At 45.0% G+C, this 21,552-nt stretch overlaps 3 protein-coding genes across 3 annotated transcripts; 1 reads left to right on the plus strand and 2 right to left on the minus strand.

Annotated features, from left to right (window-relative positions):
* Positions 1-2,736: 2,736 nt before the first annotated feature.
* Positions 2,737-5,357, minus strand: LOC129581961 (uncharacterized). The gene is made up of 4 exons (XM_055473290.1): positions 5,223-5,357; positions 4,677-5,042; positions 4,118-4,569; positions 2,737-3,778 (listed from the first exon to the last, which is right to left on the minus strand). Exons 1-4 carry the CDS (start codon positions 5,326-5,328, stop codon positions 2,783-2,785), a joined length of 1,920 nt encoding a protein of 639 aa, XP_055329265.1. The 5' UTR covers positions 5,329-5,357; the 3' UTR covers positions 2,737-2,782.
* Positions 5,358-14,681: 9,324 nt separating this feature from the next.
* LOC129581917 (interferon-inducible GTPase 5-like) lies at positions 14,682-16,797 on the minus strand. The gene is made up of 2 exons (XM_055473217.1): positions 15,530-16,797; positions 14,682-15,300 (listed from the first exon to the last, which is right to left on the minus strand). Exons 1-2 carry the CDS (start codon positions 16,377-16,379, stop codon positions 14,897-14,899), a joined length of 1,254 nt encoding a protein of 417 aa, XP_055329192.1. The 5' UTR covers positions 16,380-16,797; the 3' UTR covers positions 14,682-14,896.
* Positions 16,798-17,408: 611 nt separating this feature from the next.
* LOC129581861 (interferon-inducible GTPase 5-like) lies at positions 17,409-19,292 on the plus strand. Its single transcript, XM_055473132.1, has 2 exons — positions 17,409-18,429; positions 18,619-19,292. The coding sequence occupies exons 1-2, from the start codon at positions 17,568-17,570 to the stop codon at positions 19,014-19,016; spliced, it is 1,260 nt and encodes a 419-aa protein (XP_055329107.1). The 5' UTR covers positions 17,409-17,567; the 3' UTR covers positions 19,017-19,292.
* Positions 19,293-21,552: the final 2,260 nt, after the last annotated feature.

Below are 21,552 nucleotides of genomic sequence, written 5' to 3' on the forward strand. Positions count from 1 at the left end.
ACTGATGACGTATTTTACTGGTTTAAAATCCAAAATACGAGTAGCTGTGGCTGAACAAGCTTTTGCAGCAGTTTCAAAGAAAACGAGTCAAAGGCTTATAAGTCGAATTGACCCCGTGGTAAAGAATTACTAACCACATGGCCACCGTTGGCTGGCAATATTGACGCTGTCGCCATTCGGTCAGTCTATGGTGGTCTTAAGAAAATTCGGTGTCAGCACGGACAACAAAAATGTTTGGACAAATTAACAATATCTGTCGCGTAACCTAGAATTTAATGACTTGTGCAAATACGGGTACGAAGTCGGTAAACCGATACCGCTCCCAAAGGGAGACCATTCCTGCTTGCTTTTCTCTTACCCGTCGCTATGGATCGGAGAACAGACTCCCGGGACACATGTCACTAGGTACTGGTGCGAGAAAAAAATACTGGCACGGAGAATTTTATTCGACTTGTACTGCAAATACTTTCAAGTTACTAGCGTGATTCAATTGCACATTGGAATAGTTCGTAACCAAAAGCATGAACGAAACCAGCAATTCGCCCACTTACGGGATGATATCCTTTTTCGAAGTGCCTCTACAACGGAATAACTTTGCGATCGTTATGGTGTTCATCGCCGTCATCACCGCCATCTTGAACATGCTGGTTCTCCTAACCTTCTTCCGAGCCAACGCGTTCCTCATCCCGTTTAACATTTATTTGGTTAATCTGGTGGCTGCCAATCTCCTACACGTTCTACTGGTTAAGCCTTTCGACGTAATTTCGACGGTGGTAAGCGGATAGAATCTGTCCTATTCCGCCTGCACCTGCTACTGTACCCTAACCCTGCACTTGAGGAAATTTGTACGCTATGAGCGGCACGGTGCTGTATAGCCGGATAAACGTTCAGCCAATTCACGTTCTAACATGCACTAGCTGCAAGCCGTATACTGTATGTGAATGGTGAATGCGGTCGTACAAGTGCGTGTGGCTGCACTGTACACATTTCCTTCAAGTGCAGGGTTAGGGTATACGCCCGTTTCATCTCCAGCTCCGGAATATACCATGCCCACGCGATAATTGCCATAGATAGATCGCGTCTGGGCGGTGACCTTTCCCTTTAGCTACAATCATCGGCATACCAGAGCCACAGCTGTGAGCTAGGCTTGGGCAACTGGATGTAGATCCACATTCTCATGCTTCCAGAGATCATCTTCGATGCACTATGGTACGTACGAGGAGGCACGTATTTGGAGTCGCGAACGTATTCATTTAATCGAGTTTAACTCGCTTCCCTGGTCGTGTTGTAGAACCACACATTACCCCTGCTTCATTTCCTCTAACTATATATACCGCTAAAATTCAACGCTGTCTAAGAAATTAACGCTTTCGAGGCTCCCGACAGCGCCCTCCTTAATAATGTCAAAGCACGTCACTCACTTGAAAAAATCTTTTTTCAACGCTATGTAGCCATAAGCATTTTAAAATTACACTGCCGACTAGTCGGCTGCAAAACGATCATTTACAGCGGCCAACTGTTGAAGTACCAACTATGCAAATAGTACAAGTTGATTCCCTTATTTACAGGTATCGCCACCAGCAATCGTCATCATCCTGACTGTGGACTGCGGACTTCCAATATTCACTCATCGTATTTACCGAGTTCTGGTGCTATGTTCTACCGGCTGGCATTATTTTTGGCGCTTTTCTTTACGTAATGTACAAGCGACACAAGCTCAAAGCCGCTAGGGAGAAAACCACTGGCCATGACGTTACAGCCGTCAGCCAAACTCAGAACAGGGATTCCGCCCGAGCTGGCGGTGCTGTCGGCAGTGAGGTTACGGCTCCCCGTAAGAAGCGATCTAGTGGCTAGTGGCTACATTATCTATGCGACATTAGCCATCACGGCTCTCGTGTGCTGGGCTGGACAGCCAATCTTGTCTTCTTCAGAATGAGTTTAATGACGGGATACAGGGATTGGGCGATCTACAAGGTTCGCGGCCATCATATTCATGCTGCAAGCTGCACTTGATTCGATTTTTATCATAGTTAGACTGAAAGACATCCACATACAGCTGAAGATGATACTACCACTGCTACCGAGATGAAACTATATTAAGATGTTTTTGTGTTTACATAATCATTAAACAACACTATCTGTAGCACAACAATGTATACGGCCTCAACCGATACGGCGCTCAACACAATCAAAAAATGTCGTGTTGCGGAAATTCGGTGGAATCCAACTGCAGTACAATTAATCTGGGAAAAGCGACTGTGTTATGTCACGTCTGGTCAGCCAGCAAATTGGCCAACGTTGGTTAAATCTTTTTGATATAGAAAATGTGTTAGCTTGACCGGTGTTCCGTACTGACTTCGACCGTGCAGTTTCTTCGCAGTTCGTACAGGCACAAATGATTGCCACAGCTCCAGTAATGGGCTAACGTTTGACAACAGTCGTCCCGGAGTTTTCAACGGCAGTTTCAGTATCTTTGAACCTTTGTACCTTGGGCACAATGTGGTTATTCCAAGCGCAAGGATGCATCCGTGCAGCCTTTACGATTCCAAGGTTTCAAATTACTATTTGCGAAGAGTAAAACCGTTTAGTAAAGAGTAAAACCATTTAGTAAACCGTAATAATTATAGTTCAGCCCACAGACATCAAAATCGGAAAAGCGTCTGCAATGTTGCATCTATGCAGCAACATAAAGAGATGCTATTTATTTGCAACACTCTGTTTTAAGCACAGAGCAATCAAAGTTCAAAGGCATAGCGACAATATGGTAAAAAAGACATACGTTTCACGTCTTGATAATGAAATTCAAAGCAAGATAGGGCTGCATGTTATTATGTGCAGAGCCGGTGCCGCTACTCCCGGTTGTTCGTGATTCTTGAAAATTTGTGCTTTCATAGTTTTTAACAGACTCCTTTGAATAGTACAAAGTATGCGTTTGGTTACCAAAAAATATATGTGTCGACAAATATCGGACCATAGGCGGATGAAGAGCGGTGTAGGAATGGCTATGTAATGGCATTTCGTTTAGTTTCAGTCTGTGATTTACTTCGCCACCCGCGTCACCGATGGAAAAAGAGTAATTAGTGGGATTGCCAATAGTGTGCGGAAGCAGGACGTTACCGGCCCCGATTGCTGTCCGCCCGCGAAGATCAGGCGTACGAATGTCGGTGGCATTGACACCTCTCAGGATACCACACAAGCGTCGGTATTTGCTGCAGTCAACAGCGGAACCGTCGCAAGGCAGCCAGCCTAACGGTAACACCACCCCGTAAAACATCTGAACCGATCCTGTCGGAATATCGCTCGTTGCGGTATCATTAGACAGCTGTGGTTGTGCCAGCAGGTTGATGCGACTGGTCAGCTGCGCTTCTGCCCTGGCCACACGGACTTGAACACTGGTGACTGTGGCGGAACTTTGAAGGCGCGCGATGTTAGTGCGGATCAATTGCGTCGGTTTAACGATAAACCGCTCCCCGCTCCACTGGCTCTTGCTGCTGGCTTCGGCCATAGTGGCAATAAACTGCTCTTTTTCGTGTTCACTGGCAAACGAATTGGAACTGGCGAAGGCCGTTTCCATTGAGGCTTTGATACTGGCACCCAAGAAGCCCACCTCGACCGCTCCGCCGACGTTGGAACTAGTGCTTTGGCTTTTGGCTAGTTCGTCCCTAATTTTCTCTTGCATCTTGTCGTCTGCTTTCTTGTAATATTCGTTCAGCGTGCTGGTCACCCGGTCGGGCCGGGTGGTCTCGTCTTGCCAGAAAACCGAGTTCCACATTTGCTCCTGAAAGTACGCAAAGAGAAGTATTTGTGGTCTGGTCGGTTACCATGCTGAGATACTTGTTCACAATCCTTTGCAATTTGCAAAATTACCGGAAGCGGATGATTCATTTTTCTACCTTCCTTTTTATGTATACGCGCGTAATCGTCGGAACGATCTGTGCGTCTAAAAATTCTAGCCTAAGATCGGATGTTTTGGTGGTCCTGGCTACCACATTAAATATAGCTGCTTTGGTCATTATGACCTTGACCTTTGGGCATGATGACCTGTTTGATACTTCGTATGTAATTATTTTCATACGTAAAAAGGAAGAATTTTAAATTTGAAAGCCGAAAGCCTTACCTGAAACACTGCCGACGATTCTGGCTTCATTTGCAGCAGACTTTCCAGAATTTTGATGATAGTCAGTGATTGATCTTGTCCTATAAACTCATCATCCACCACTTCCGTCGCCATAACGTTGTTGGCAATCTCCAAGGTCATTTGTGTGACATCGTCCGCTTTCATGTACAAAACACTAGTATTGGGCACTTGCTGTTGCAGCTGGCTGAACAGTTTTCCCGCCTGCACATGTTCTGCTTTGACTTGGATAATTCGGCGCGCACTGCGAACATTAATCAGGCTGTACGAAACCTCCAGGTCGTACACGAATAACTGTGGATTTTCTTTGACATGTTGAGCTAGGTCATCACACGTTGCTTTATTAATGCAACTGAAGCGGAAATCAAAGGTCGACGGTTGTGAAGCATAGGACACCCAGTTGTTGACTATTTCGTACTTGCTTGGCGCAAAACCTAGGAAGATTCATAAGTGTTTGAGTAGCGCGATACACAATGTTGACTCGTTGTTGTCTATCGTCAAATACAATACACGTGTAATCACGTGTATCGTCATAGCTTACCGAGGGCGTCAATGCGAATTTGTTCGATCGGCAGCACGCGGATGCTTTCTCGCGGTATCTTCTGTCCCAGTCTTTTACTAACCGCTTCGCGAATAAACTCTTCATACTCGTCATCCCACATGAGAACCGTAAAGCTCATTTCCGGCCGGTTTTCCTGGAGAGAATTTAGGTAACTCTTGGCGCTAGTTGGGTCGATAAACAACGCCGGTGGATAGAAGTACTGCGTTGGCACCGACAAATTGGTATCCGCGTTGGCCGTCTTGTAGATGCTTATCCGGAAGCCCTGGTACGTTGCCGACAAAAAGGCGTTAGGACTGACTAGAACGTCGCTCCACCCGGTCCCGGCTTTGTTTGGCGCTAACGCGGCTAAAAATAAAGTTAGTTTTATCAAAACGTGCAATTAATTTGTTTCACGAATTATCAAATGAACGCGAAGTAAATCAGCCAAAGAAACAGCTTCAGTCAAAGAAACAGTAAATCAGTCAAAGAAACAGCATTTCGAGTTGGCAGTTTGGCCAGCAATAAATTCTAGGATACAATGATTACCTCGTGCAATGCGCGATCTGATCCGAGGCGGCTCGACATTTTCCTCACAGACAAATGACATTGCGATTAAGCAAAGGACAAGTATCAGACTGAAAATTCTCGCCATGGCAGACACATTGATTTTAGGTTACCCGCGTGCGCACAATAGCATTTGATCCTGCAATAAGTGTTACGAAGCCTTTTATACAAGACCAACGCATCCATGTTTATCGAAAACTACGTAAGAGAGTTCACGGACAATCATTATTCTCATCTATGAGTAATTATTTAAAACTTCAGTAAATCATCAAGCTACCGTGTGAGGGATATGGGAAATGGCGCCAATGAATACAGTCCCTAAGATATGGGCTATATAACATTGCACAACCGGACCGTTCCCGACATCACATTGCATCGCGCAACATTTTTGTCAGGGTAATAATTCACATTCCGGGTCATGATTCACATTCACATTTTTGTCAGGGTAACATTTCGAAACCAAAGTTAACCAAAGCGGAGGACAAAGTTAACTACGTAACTCAGCTGCTCGCATCCTTTGCCTAAAATTATAATGGTTTTTGCTGCCCTGTGGTTTAATCTTTTTTCACAAAACCGGTCTCAGTTACCTTGAAAAAACTATACTATGACTTTATTTCATTTGAATACCGAGAGAGGAAATTGAATCTACCATTACGCACACGATACTGTCGCTCTTTTACTGCATTTTTGTTTTTACTTTCAAATAATACGGGTTCAGCAACTTCAGCGCATCAGCTTCGTAGCCACTAGCCATCCCTGTCCGATCCTTTATGTCCCGATAACTCTATACGGAACCGGTAGAAGTATATCTGTTACCGAATCAATATACAGCATCTGTTACCGAATCATAGCCGAATTGCCGGCTCATATTTGCACACAGCGCGGTGTACAGTTCAACGGAGATAAGATAGCAACAGTGACAACACTGAATTGTTGCATTTTTCCCGTAATGACTTATATATTCTCAAGCCCTACCTAATGATGATGTACACAATAAATAACATGTGTACATCATCATATTTGCTAAGCATATTTTCTGCCGAACCGACGGCGCCGTACGGCACACATGGTTTGGGCACACCTGGTTTGGTGGAAATTTTCAAGGATACTCATAGCCTCGAACAGCAGAGAAGGTTCCTTGTTTCTGAAAAAGTAGCCAGACTATAAACTCCCAGACGGGCTTGATAGTATTCTGGCAGCGGACATTTTTCCTGCCGGTTGATGCATTTCCCCTGCCAAAAATTACCCATGCCGCCATGCGGCCCATTTTTATACTCTACACCGAGCCTGAAAATTTACAATGCATCCGTACACCATACTGTGGACTGTGGTTCCGCTTGGGCCCAAGATTAGCGTTATTAAGACACGGACACGTGGTCACCGGCATCTTCGACTTTACGCGGCAAACTATCCAGAGCCCAACGGAAAGCATTGCAGGTCATTACTGATTACAAAGAGCGGGTAACCCCCGAGCTGTATCAGCGATTACGCATCCTGCCGTTGTTCGACCGTTGGAAGCAGCCCGAAGCCGTCTGGTTGTACAAGATCTACAACCATGAAGTGTACCACCCACCGCCCTACTTGGTTGAAATGGTCAACTTCAAGGATCGCGGTATAATCTCCGGAAAGCGAAGCGAATCCACGCCAGAGCAAAGAAGAAAATCGGAGAAAGTACGTTGGCCATGCTTCTGATGAACGTGTATGAGCGGATTCAGAAAACCAATATGGAGATACTCAGTGTTAGCGGTGTTGGCTTCTTTAAGTTCGCTCTGAAAACGGTCGATCTGCTCGAATAATAATCTCTTTTTGCTGTTAAACTTTAGCTGTTTTTTACCGACCAGACGTTGAAGTCCCGTTAACCGAGTTGGCTGCACTTGATATGAATGAATGAATGAATCAGAAGGTATTCAAGGTAATCTCATCATTGCTTAACACCGAGCGAAAAATGTATACCAGCATTTTATATTAACTGTCACATGCTTTATTGAGTATACTGCACCATTACACTTTTGTTCACATAATATGAGTAAACATATTCGTAATTATAGCAAATAATGAGAACTGTTGTCGTTATGTGGAGTGTGTGAGTTTAACGGCAAGCAACAAGGTGCATGGGGTATGGACTTTACTTCCGGGCATCAAGCGGATACCAAGCAAAGAGCAATACGGACACGTATATATATAACATCATAAAAGAGGCACGTAGTGCCCTAACAGCCAAAATCATCCAAAATGCGAGCGGCGACTAGATCTGAAAACGACTTGCGAAGATCGTCGACGCGAGAAGTATATATCCGGAAGCAGTCACTCCGCCAGTTGCCCTGAGCTTGGATAGCCGCATCAGGTACGCCACACTTATGAGCAAATGTGGCACCGCCTCGCCGGAAAGAATGGGTAGAAAAGGCAGCGGGTGCGAACCCGCTTACTTTTGCGACTTGTTTTAACAGCAGGTTAAACAGATGCGCGGACATGTAGTGTAAGGTGCCATCAGAATCAAAATAAGAAAATAAGGGGCATTTTGAAAGTTGATTACGTAACCTCTTCAGTAAGGCCGTGACCGCGGTAATGGGACATAAGGGATTACCGGCGATAGCGTGCAAGCGTAACGTTTGTTGTTGTGCGATAAAGCGGTTAGTTTTTAACTCGGAAAAGCGTATGACAAGCGTGTTATCTTTGATGTAAACATCTTTCTTTCGGAGGTAGCGAGTGTTAGCTTTACTTTTGAACAAATTACTGCGCGGGTGAAAGGCCACCACACATGCAGACCAAAAGGCTGTTCGAACGGGCTGTCGAATAGTGTGCAAGTTAGCGTAGATTTGGGGTAAATCGAGTGCGGAAATTCCCGGTTTCCTGTTAGGGTATTCGCAACGGGAGCGTTTTACACTAGCAAGAGCTTGTTTAATAGCAAAATGTTGCAAATTAGGACTAGCGTAGTCCATGAGATTGTGCCAGGTACAAATCGCGGACAAATAGTTTGAAATGGATGAGTACTGAAATTTAGTTGATAAGTAAGCAATGTAGCGGCAGAGCGTGCGAGTGGAAGCTGGCATAGGGGTCAAATCAAAGAGGGCTCAGAAAGTACGAAAGTTTTCCCATTGAGATTTACGAGTGCGAAGGGAAGCACTGCTCAAGGAAGCGTGTCTCAATGTCTGCAACTGAGCATCCAGTTTCCTGATTGGGGTATCTATAAATGTAATCCACGTCATTATCTGGGTCACCAAGAGAGCAGTACTTTTTTATTGTAAGTAAGGACGACGGCTGTGTATTCAAACGGCTAAGTCGGTCAGCTGCGGTATTAAGCTTTCCCGAAAAATATGTTGAGCGTAAAAACGAAAGTCACGGTTTAGGAATGCCACGGTTTGTGTATTATCAGACAGAATGCAAACTCTGCTACGGGACAGTTTTGGCGCCCAAATCAATAGGGGAATACAAGCGGCTATCAGTTCAAGATAATTAATGTTGTCCGATACTGATGCATCGAGTATGGGAGACGCCACCCAGTTACGTAAGCAAGCGTGCGGAGGTGAGGTGCCTGTATCCCAACTACCTGCAATATATTGCCGGCCCCAGGTAGCTCCGAACCCGGAGAAGGAAGCGTCTGTAGTGACATAGCGCACACAGTGTTGTAGCCCGAAGGCGGATGGGGCTAAGCCATTCAGTTGAATGGCAAGGCGCACCCACCAATGAAGTTCGATTTTTAGCAGTTTTGATAAACGTAACCGATGGGAAGGGGCAGAAAGCTTCATCAATAGCGTCGATGAAAATTCTAGTGAAAGTTCGTGCGCCATAGACTGCTCGTGCTGCAAAATTCATGTGACCCACCAATTGTTGTAATTCCAATTTTGTAATGTTACTTTGCGTTTGGAAATGGTCGCACATAGCCATTAAGGCTGACATTTTGTCTTGTGGGAGTTCAACGCGTTGCAAACAAGAGTCACTAATGAGGCCCAAAAATTTTACGCGGTTGGTTGGGAATATTAGCTTTTCCCAGTTTACACTAAAGCCAAGCGTTATAAGCAGCGCAATTAGCGATTCCTTTGCAGCTGTACACTCTGCATAAGTGTCAGCTATAAGTAAGAAATCATCAAGGTATGCAACAATTTTATAGCCGCGCCGGCGCATCATCCGCGCAATAGCCGTAGAAATTCTATTAAAGATTGATGGGGCACACGCCAAACCGAAGCTAAAAAAGTTATCAACAAAAATCTGTACTGGCGCGCCCGGCAACTGCCATCTAAAACCCTGATACTGCCTATGTGGTGGGAATACAGGTACCGAGCGGTAAGCGGCTTTCAAATCAACAATAGCGTAGAAAGTGTTGTGGCTGCTGATGGCGATCGCGTCGTCAATAGATTCGAAAGTAAAGGGCACAGGTGCAGTGTAAGCATTTAGGGGATCATTTGCTGGACGACTGCAGTCAGTAATCGGGCGCAATTTATTGGTATCTTTCTTAGGCACCGCACCGATAGCCTGTATACGCATGGGTTGTTGTGTTTGAACACAGATTAACCTGCTGCTAACTCTTCGCTGAGAACTTTATCAAGAAACGCTTTGGCCTGTGGAGACAATGCGGATTTGTTATTAGCGGTATCAGAGTTACTGAGCGTTTGATTAGTGTCTACTATGTAAAAGCCTTTTGTTATGTCCTGCAATAAGAATTCTGCATCTGGGTCATTAATTAATTCAGCCTGCCATACTGTATGCTTTTGTGTCAGTTTACAGCGTTGCAAGAGATCAACATCGCAAGACAAAGCCAGACTTTTATTACTGTCAACAGAGAGAGCATTTTCTTGCGCCAGCGTGCCGCACTCATTAATAGACAGGCATAACATATTATCAAGATTGTGAGAAGGAGAATAACTGTAGTTAGAAGAAGAGCAAAAACAACCAGATTCCGAAAACAAAGAATTAACTGCGCTTTCGTCTCCTTCTCGCGATGAAGTGCTAAGTATTGGCAATAATGGGGCACTGCAGACGGCCATTATCGGTGCGATTGCAACGGTCGCAGCGGTGGATGAAGAGGCAGTTAGAATTCGGCGGGCAGCGGCTTTCGTTGAAACGGATGCAGAATGGTGGTGGGTTGGGGCGGTTGTTGATGGCGTTAGGATTGCCGTAGGTGCGAAAACGACCGGCATTGTTGTTGGTGCCGGTGCGGTTGAAGTCTAAGTGAGTGGCGGCAAACAAATGTTTAGCGTGAAAGTATTTACCACCAATTGCATTGCGGGCTGTGGCGTTATCTAAACGGCAACCTTCAAAGGCGGCTTTGCGGCGGAAGTCGTTATCAAACTGCAGTACTGCTTTAGCGTAGTAGTCCTGCCGTTTAACTGCCAAGTATTCTCAGTAATCCAGATACTCAGCGAGAGCACTGGCATGCTTCGGAGATCCGGCAAGGAGTTTGGCCAGCGACAGACTGCCGCTCATGAACTCGTCAAGATGCAGGTCCAGTGGGTCAACTTTGGATTTAGTGCGGCCGGTGGCGGAAATGCGCGCGCGGGCGAAGACAAACTTATGCGGGCGGGGCCGTTTGCGTGCCAGTGTTGGTAACTTGGCTGCATCGTCAAGGCAACAGCCAGACTTACTTGAGGAGGACGAAGACGAGGATGATGAGCTGGAGGAAGAAGAGGTGGAACGAGAACGTGACCTTTTATGCTGGGATCGAGCTGTGGCGCGGGCACCATCGTCGACGGTCACGGTGCGCATGTGGTTGGCAACGTTGGACACGCTCAGTGTACTGGTGCTAGCGGCGGGTTGAGGATACAGGTACTGACGGAGAACAAGTTCGTCGCGGAGGCTGCAAACCACAGTGGGCAGCAGATGCGCTGGGATAAGCTTAAGATCTTGCAGATCTTGAAAACCATTATCACGCAGGCGCTCGCTGGTGGCTGCTGACAAGCCGTACGTCACAAAGGGGCACGGAGGCGGTGGTGACGGGGCAGGCGGTAAATCATCCAAACCGTCCTCATCGTCGTCAGATTCGTCGTGATCGGCATGGATGGACATGACATCCGGGTCGCGTTGCACTTCCACGACCGGTGGTGGAGGGTTGTAGAAGGCCAGAAGACGATTAACCAGGGCTGTCTTGTTGACGGACACTGGTAACTCGTTCTGTGCTACGAGGTCACGCAGTGCTGGCTTAGACATAGCCTCTAGTTGCTCGCGAGAAAACATTGTAAGCGTCGAGGCTCGGTAACGTTAAAACGTTAATCAAAAGCGAAAAATCTTCTACAGGCGAAGGAAAAATCTTCTGCAGGCGAAACGGGCGAACTAATGGCTGCCGACTGGTGGTCGGCATCTTTATATAGGCGAGTCCAGGTGGCCAGGAATGGGAGAGCGTTTGCTTTTCCCTGGCCAGGGGAGGAACAACTGACCAATGCGCGCGCGGTGGTCAGCGGATAACTCCGCCTTCATTATAAAGAGATTTCTCTAAGGAAATCTTAATCGTAAATCTCGTTAAATTTATCCGCTTCGCCCACGGTTTCCAATACAGATGCCGCGTTCCCTCTCTGAATTTCTAGAGATAATCGTTGTCGCAGAAATTCGTGGGAGCGGGATTCTCCAGTATGCTGCTGAAGTATAATGAAGTATTTATATTAACTATTATAACTATATACCTAATTATTATTAACTTTTATAGTTCTTGTCAAAGCTCAGCAAGAATATTACAAATTTTGTACCATGTTTAGAAGTGTTTAATACCGGAATAGCCATACAGATTATAGCCGGGTATGGTCCTACCTAATGTAAGATGTTTATGACCAGAGTCTACACTTGCGCCTTTCCCATGACATTCGTTGTGCCGATGTGCTTCCAGTGAACGATTATCTGATATTAGATTGATTATTATGTCCTGCCATTTCCGCCGTAGGTCGCAGTTTAACTTTGTTTACCGGTTCTTAGCTGATGTCTTTCTGTTTCCGTGAAAATTAGCGGTGGCAACGGGCGTTTAAGTGGCGGTGTTCGACTGTAAACCTGGTGAAAATGTGGTATACTGGCGGCTTCGGTGTGAAACAGCTGCCCAGGGGCGCAAATAGAATCACGCGGTGGCATCTGAGCAACCTTGTTTATGGGAAATTAGGGATAGAAATACATAGCTGTTCCGTCCTATGTACTCCGGTAACAACAACTGGGCCGGCAAGGCACAGTTCTAGTGTGTATGTTGCAGTAGAGGCACACTGTACAGCTACGGCCCAATTTAGTCCATAAATGCAGTACGTATCGGAGTACTTTAATGATTAATTGTCTTGTTGTTACCAAACGGCTCGGTACAGATGTTAGGCATTTAGTGACGACCGAACCCACAAACGCTCGATGTATTATCGCTCAAATTAGTTGGGTGAGGGCGATGCCGAAAATGTGTGCCCGTAAGCGACTGACGTGCTTATAAGGCGTATTTCTTTTTTCAGTCGCTTTGTCATCGACGGCCTTTTTAATGATGTCATCTCGTTTATTTTTCTAGGATTCGCTTCGAGCAAGCAAGAAAACGTCAGCCAATGGATGTCATACGCTGCGCAGCCGTCAACTTTTGGCTTTCGATGCAGCGGCTGTAATAGAGAGTCCTGCGATGTATCGGCACAACTAATTAATTTAAAGGTTATCGGTGCATATTCGGGAGGTTTTGCACAGTTTCACAGTACAGATATTCACCGAGCGCGTGTTCGGCTTGGACTTTAACAACACAGCATTGCTCAGTTCGAAGCTGAACTCGGGGCAGACTGGGCGACTATTTAGCCAGCGGCAACAGCAGACGCCCAGGATTCGGGAAGTGTGCATGATGGCCGACGCCCTCAACGAGATGGCCTTTTCCAAAGTTACATCGTTAAGGATAGTCGGTCGTCATGTACACTACGCTTGTCGTGGGCAATGGCCACCATGCAACGTTATGGCGACGGAGATTATGAATGACGGAATCGTAGAGCAAAACCAGTCAACCATCATAACCAAGCCTATACAGAACTTGCTGGAGTGCTGCCGCTTAGTGTTTTGGCAAGTTGAGACGCTCAAACAGATCAAGTGGCCAGCAAGCTGAATGAATTTCATCGAAAATCAGATGTAGCGGAAACCCAAATACGAACAACTACTCTGACTTTCGCTCAGCTCGTTTGCCAGAAACGTGCCAACCGAAAGCCGAAGCAGTAGTTCCCGTGGAGGCGGAGGTGTCGGTGGCAGTTTCGTGGATTCATTCAGCCGCTAAGCAGGACTTGGCAGAAAACTGAAGATGGTCTTTTGGAAAAAGAAAGCTGAGTCATCCAGGGCGATGAAAATGATAAACACATGCGCCGCAATCGTCACACTAATTTATGCCTGGATTTTTTCGCAGTTACTATGCGTGGTTGTATATATAATTTTGCATCGGCATGTTGCTTGTTTTATTCTTTTCTGCTATCATTCGAAAGCATAGAAGTAAGTAATACATGGACAAAGGTCACAAAAGGGTGGGGGGGGTGGTCCAAAAAGTGGAAAATTTCCCTTACGTAATACTTGAATCGCGCCTAACACAGGACACACCATGCAGTGCTGCCGTAGAACACACCCGAGCTAAGTGCAACGACAAGATGTCATAATAACGAAAACCGAGTCTGTGCATCCAAAGCAACGGTTTAGCAAGTTCACCTTGCACCGTCGTCACAATGCCTGGATTTTTGCATTGTACCACAACTACTGTACTTATTTGTGTAAATTGCCTGTTCAATGCTGTACAGTTACGGCATTATTTTGTTCCCGAATACGACAAATCAAGAGTAAAACAAGAAGAGGTGGAAGCGCCGCTGCTTGTAAGTTGCATGGTCCATTATGGCACAAAACTAAGTAATGCTATATAAAATCATCTATACGCAAAGTGCTACCTAACAGAATATACGAGTATTATAAAATATACGAGTATTTTAGAATATTTGTATGTACAAATTTACAATGAATAATGAAGTTGTGTTCGACCTATCGTCCAGGTAGATTTGCAGAAATTAAGTTTTGATTTTCGTAGCGGCACAACCGTAGTGTGACGTCAGCTTGAACAGCTTCGACCGTCTCATAGTATGGCGAAGCGTTTCGTCGGGTGTCATCTACGTCCTTTTGTGTAGCGGATGTCACTATTAAGTAAATGCGGGTGCGTGTCTCCATCGGATAATGACTGCTGTATCATCGCTCCACAAAAGCACGACGCCGATGCAGCAGCTTGGCGGATATGCGACTTGCACCGGACTAATGATAGAATTGCTGCCTTTGAAAATACTGCTATGGGTTGGCGCCCTTGCCATTTTGATCACCACAAGCATTGGCGACGAAGAAAATAACTATCTGATAGCAGCCTTCCGGGACAACTTCCACGTCTAATGTCGTCTACATGACGGCCGGTCTCCCTCAGCGTCATCGATGTTCGCGGCCAGGTGTGATCGTCATCTGTGTGTGATCGTCATCTGGGTTATTGTAGAAGCGGGCCCGGAACGTCGATGGACATGAAACAGGACATGTCTCGGGACTCGTACCTATACAAGCTGATCTGAACGGCGGCGGTGTTACTGGAGAATTGGTGGTGCATTCTGTGGTGACTCCATTAATTGTGGTTGGTGAGCCGTATCGTGCAAATCCTGTGACAAGTCTATATGTACTGTATCTCGCACCTTTAATGTCGAATTGGTAGTCTTCAACTCTTCTTCAGCTTATCCGGATTCATTTAAAACTTTCTGATGCACCTTATCCACACAAACATCAATGACTTTATGAGCAACAGATTCCATCTGCTGCAAAATAGCGAGCAGTGCATTAGAAGTATTTAATGAAGAAAGGGGCCCATTAAGCAAAAATCCAAAAATCGGTATGAATGATTTTAGTTCCTCTATGCTCCGGGCAGGCGTTTGATGGCCCAGTTGTTCATATAAGGAGGTGATACAATCGCTGGTTGACAGGTCTTCAATGCGCAATCCAACATGTTTGTCAAGGCAATCCACATCTATGCCATGAGCTGCGGCGGTTGCCGCCAACGATTTTTGATCCAGCCCAAGCTGTTCTAGATAAAAAGTGCTTGTACGAATCGCCAGATGAAGGTCAGCCGCCGCGGAAACTTCTGTAAAATTTTCAATCATCGTAGTAAGTGTTCACGTTAAAAGTTACAATATTTGCCAAATCACAGGTAATCCTTATTTTCGTTTAAGTGAGAAGCATTTAGTTTTTATGAGAAAAATTATAGTCCGGTAGACAATTCAATATGTAGATACAACGTGCAAGTACAACTTTTCTTCAGAAATATGCGGGTGCTCGGTAACTCCACCGTCGTACGTAGTGTAATTATTCACCTGGTGTTGATACTAGACCACACAGACCGGAGAGCATTGCCGTTATTAAAGCGCGACCCCGCAAGGCATCCAGTTTTTCCTGAAGAATTTTCTTGCTAAGCATCCTAATTGGATTAAGCGAGTTCAAGTAAACTTCTCGTTTCAATTCGGGTAAGGATTTTAGTAGTCTTTCCTGCAGCTTTTCATAGTCAAATTTTGATGGTTCGTGGCAGTCGATGAGAAACACATTGTCTTGATCGGCTTCGTTAAGTTGCAACCTTTTGATAATGTCCTTCCGCACTTCTTGAAGTATTTCCTCATCAGATTTGCCGGCAGATGCCTTAGGATGGGATTTCTTTTGGTTTTGAACGTCACTATCGCTATGAGTACGGACATAGAAAAATTTCTTGCCTTCATTCTTAATTACTTCGGCCAACCACAAGTCGTGGACAGTAAAACGCATGCATGACAAAATTAGATAAAAATCATAACTCTTGAATTCGATGTCATCAAGGTAGGTTTCGCGCGGAAAATTTTCCGTTCCAACGCCAGGAAGATCCCAGTAGAGCAGCATATTATTTTCTGGATGGGGATATGATTTGATAATTTTCGTAGTTTCCGTAATACCGACTAACGCTCCTTCTGGGTCTTCCGCAGTGACGTGGCGAGCACAGTTAATATAACTGGACTTTCCTGATCCAGTCTTCCCGATAACCGCTATATTTAGCGGGACAGCTTTCCAACCATCCACTTCTTCTTGTAAAATGCGCGAAAATTCTGCTGTTCCACCCAAGCGGTACGCTTCTTCTATCTGTTTCACATTATCCGCACTGAAGCCAAGTTTCCGCACAGTGTTGCCCGTGGAATTCATTTTAACAGTCGATCAATGGCACGGTCATAAGATTTAAATAAAGCTAATTTTATGCCCTTGGAGTTGGCTGCTGAAAATTGTGGCGATGAATCGAAAACGCTAATAGCACAAACCGGTCCTGCAGTGCGACCATGAACTTTCCCAGCTTAGACTGAAATAAAAAAATTAATTTCCGTATATATGTGGCAGCAGCAGCACTCTACGGGAGTAACGGGACTACGATCGCATAACACGGAACTGACGGAAGTTTGGAACTCTTTGGCGGTATCGCATACAGTATCCAGTCGACGGAGTTCAGATCGTCTACAGTAATCATATACGTACACAGCCAGCGCAGCTGGGCTGCAGTACCGGAAAGGCATGGCTCATGACGAGAACTTCAGCAAAGAGCTAATAAGCTGGGAGCCGTGCACTGCTGCTTGTGCCTGTTGGTTACTATGCAAACTTCTGACATCACGCCGTGATGTCAGAAGTGTGTGTACTGTGGAACGCAATGTGTATACTGTGGAACGCTATGCATACCTATTCACGAAATCACACTGGGGAGCCTTGTCTTATTCTCTTAATGCAATACAGTCAATATTAGATTCGTTGCCACGCCAGGATCCCTTTCTACCTGCGAGTTGTCAGTCGCGTTAATACTGCAAAATATCCGATAAATGGTGCAAATAGTTGCTTTTCCTGTATAAAGATGAGTGTCAAATACCTAACGCCGTGCAAATAGTCACCTTTCCTGTACGTTGTAACTGACAAATACTTAATCACGCGCGCAAACACGTTTACTAAACAGATAGCATTTGTTCTGCGACAAAGTACGTTTGCAGTATAAATAATGACGTTATAATACAGAGAAGTGAAGTGTGACCGTGCTTGCATTTCAAAGTGTTGTTTGAATTACACTGCCTAAACTAATGTGAGCAAGTTGCATGGTAAACACGCAACAACATAACTCACAATAAGGCTTTGGTGGACACAAATTCAAACAACCGCCACACATACAATTGATACAAACCATGCCTGTATAAAAACTAATGTGGGGCTGCTTCAAGCTTACCCTAGCAGATGCGCAGCATCGGCCTTATCTATCAGGTACGGCCCCACTTACGAATTGCGTATTGCCGGTTGATAAACACTCTACGGTGAGCGGTATTTCTAAGGATTAAGAGTTTGATAAACTGATCCTACACCATGGAAGAGGATGATGATTTCATAAGATTTGCCAAAGCTAATCTTGGCGCGGAGAACGTCAAAAAAGAGATTGAGGAAGCGGTCCGGAAAGGTGGCCCTGGAGGGCTTGCAGGAGTTCTCCAGGAAAAAAACGAGTCGTGGAAAAACGTTCCCCTTAATATTGCTGTTATCGGTGCAAGCGGCACGGGAAAATCCTGTTTTATCAACGCATCGCGTAGCATCACTGCAGAGGACGAAGGTGGAGCGGCAGTTGGCATAGTGGAGACTACCACCGAACCTAAACCATACGCTCATCCGGAAAATGGCTTGATAATCTACTGGGATCTGCCTGGATGTGGAACGCCGGGCTTTGCTAATCATGATGATTACCTCAAAAAGATTGAATTTGAACGATATGACTTTTATTTGCTGTTATCTGCGAATCGGTTTACTGCGGACGATCAGTGGTTAGCAAAAACAATACGGGACGCTAAGAAAAATTTCTTTTACGTGCGCACTCAAAGCGACATTGATGTGGAAAAGCACCGCAAGGCCTACCCCAGAACCTGGGCGGAGAAACCTGTTAAAGAAATTCTTGACCTTGTCAGAAATGACATTATACACAAGCTTGGATTAAGCCCAGAAGAGCAATGTAACGTGTTCCTGATTAATAGTTACGAGGTGGATAAATTGGACTTTGTTGAATTGCAGCGAAAAATCTTGAATTCCTTACCGAAACTCAAGCGGGAAGCATATTTGTTCTCTCTAAATGTCATGGGGACACTGAGCAAAACAATTCTCAAGGAGAAGGTGGAGGCTCTTCGAGGCTACACATGGAAGACTGGTCTTATTTCTGGTGCCGTTGCTATAATTCCAGTACCAGGTTAGTCATGTGCAAGAGACAATATACTCGAATTACTTTTTATTACAAAACCTTTAAAGCTAATTATTTACATTTGAGGTTAAAAAAAAATCTGAATTCATTCCATATTTCCCATAAACCGAAAACTAACTGCAAATCTGTAGCGATATACGGTATTATAATATAAGTTTGTTTCTTGTTCGACTGCAGGAGTGTCCATTGTGGCTGATATCGCGTTGATTTTAACCCAGAGCATCTTTTACATGCGCCAACTCGGTCTGGATCCAATTTCTCTGCAAGCAGCTGCCAATGCCCATGCTGTAAAGTTGGAAGATTTACAAGAAGCGTTAACAAAATACATGCCGCTGGTACTTACCAAAGAGTTCCTGTTGGGTCTCTTGACGACCGTCGCCCGTCCGCTGATGGTTGGCCAAGCAGCGGAAGAAGTGCTTAAATTCTTTCCTCTTATTGGATCATGTATTGCGCCTCCACTTTCCTTCGCTTTAACATGGCGGACACTAGCCGCGGTGCTCACAAAGATGGAGGAAGCCGCCAACAATATAATTGATATTTGTGTAGCGAAAGAGCGCCAAAAAGCAGAAAATTAAAATATCCAAATATTTCAACGCGCGCGTCTATATGTTTATTTTTTAAAATAACCAGAAATCGCCCCAGCCGTATATGACGATATAACCTTGCCAACTTTTATGATTGTATCTGTAATTTTTGGCTTTACTGCTGGATTTTTACGAGTATAGATACATGGTTTCGAATCGATAATTCACGTTCGAGTATTTTTATTTTGTTATACCTCGTTTCTACGTATGTTTGCATTTTTTATTTCCACCGTTTCTATTCTTTCAGCTGCTGTCTGCATTAAAACAGTTTCATCTGGTTTGTTTCATCTGGTTTGCAATGCTGTTATAAGATGCACGACTTAGTACTACGAAACAAATAGCGATCTGCGTCTAGCATAACGGCAGAAAATTGGCTGGAAATGTTTCACTATAAACCATCTAGCCAGATAAAGTGCGTGAAAAATTAGGTCACCAGCGCCGGGTGTGATTAGCAGATTTGCAGACCAGGTGAAACTAATCAGGCTTACAGCTTTATAATCGTTTGTGCTCCACAAAGAAAGAACACTGAGCTGAGTTATGATCAGTAACCAGGAATGAAATGGGGAGCTGAACTTATTCAAGGATACAGTGATTACAATCTGGGTCAATGAGCAGCAGATGGTTCATGCCAGTAATGTTACGTACTCCTCCGTCAGAAAATACCTCTCCGTACAGCGTCTGCAGTTCCTACACAGTTGTAAACTGCATGGACCGTAAGCGCGCTCTTCCTTTCTGCTTGTAAAATCTGAACCCACTTACCCTTACGCAGATTGATTTTCTTGATAAAAATATTCAGTTTCGCCTGCCATTGTTATCTGTGAAAACATCACTAGGAAATAAGTGATGTTTTGACAAGCCAAATATGGAATTATCTTACAATATTCATTCGAAAGCGAAACGTATTTGGTGATGGGATACACCTAACTCGGATCTCTGCTCAAGTGCATCCGGTAACACTGCGAGACGTCTTACGACAGCCATCTACAACAAGCGGCTGACACATTGCCGCCGGCTACCGCCAAAGCAGACGTCATCGACCGGATAGTGCTGTCGGTGCGGGACCTGATCCGCTTATCTTTCCAAATTAGCCGCGGAACCCGCTTTCTTCAACAGTCCATCGCGATTTGACCGCCCGCAACATCCTCGTCTGCCACGGCGGTGTGGTCAAGATGACCGACTTCGGACTGGCGCATCAGCTGCCAGAAGACGTTCTCCTTATCTAACCCGCAGCAACAGACAAGAACAATAAAGTGTCGAAAGCAGATATCCGCACAAGCGCTCCGTTGCATGGGTTCGAAACTCTGGATTACCTCGAGTCGGGAAGGAAAGTGAAAAACGTGAATGCATAGCAAGTTGGTGTGTGACCGAAAAATTAAATTCGAGCTAATTGAATAGCTATTCGTCAGGAAACTCAACCAATGTAACCGACAAAGCGTCCGTACCACAGCAATCCTTACGTCCGGCAAGGCTGGCATGAAATTGAAAAAATGCATTAAGGAAATCCGTCCGTCGCTTTGACCGATTAATGCGTATACACTTGTGCGCGGTCACAATGTGGTATGATTTTGTAATTATCCAAATCAATGAAACTACATACTACATTATCTGGGATGCAGCCTATTATTGCGTCATATCTTCCGTACCAAGAAGGAATACAAATGTTGCGTTGTGATCGATAATCAGGAAACTGCTAGGTAGCTTCCATTTTATTATATTGATTATTGATTAAGCTCTCTTTTTCTAGGTCATTGGCACGCTTGGCCAACAACACTTCCCTCTGCAAACATTGACTAAGTGAATGCACGTCCCGCGCAGCTTCCGCCGTTTTACAATGTACGACAAAAAGAGGTTGAACCGATCAGTCGGTCCGCGGTTCAAAATAACCTCGCAACGACACGCCACCACTAAAACTTGGACGCTTACTCACTACTTTCGTGCGCTCGCGCTCCGTGAATATCAAAGTGCAGCTATACTAGTTGCATATCAAAAGGTGTAGAAAAAAATTTTAAACTTTTTGATACTAAACCTGTGGCTGTTTATGGCGAAAAACACAAATTCTAGCCATTTTGCTTTCTCGTAGGCACAGCATAGGATCTGTGCGCATAACCGTTTGGCTTGCAATCAATGCTTAAGTCTATGGAAAAGCAAAATGGCTAGAATTTGTGTTTTTCGCCATAAACAGCCACAGGTTTAGTATCAAAAAGTTTAAAATTTTTTTCTACACCTTTTGATATGCAACTAGTATAGCTGCACTTTGATATTCACGGAGCGCGAGCGCACGAAAGTAGTGAGTAAGCGTCCAAGTTTTAGTGGTGGCGTGTCGTTGCGAGGTTATTTTGAACCGCGGACCGACTGATCGGTTCAACCTCTTTTTGTCGTACATTGTATGTGCAACCCAGTACAGGCTGTACAGTTGTTAGATGCAGCTTGAGTGAAGTGAACTAGTTTTTTGCTTATGACGGCTGAATATCCACACAGGTAGGCTGAACGTGTCGTTGAACGGGTGTTCAATTTCGCCTGCCACTGG

Source organism: Paramacrobiotus metropolitanus, unplaced genomic scaffold (genome assembly GCF_019649055.1).
Source record: "Paramacrobiotus metropolitanus isolate TYO unplaced genomic scaffold, Prichtersi_v1.0 Parri_scaffold0000006, whole genome shotgun sequence".
NCBI classification, from domain to species: Eukaryota; Metazoa; Tardigrada; class Eutardigrada; order Parachela; family Macrobiotidae; genus Paramacrobiotus; species Paramacrobiotus metropolitanus.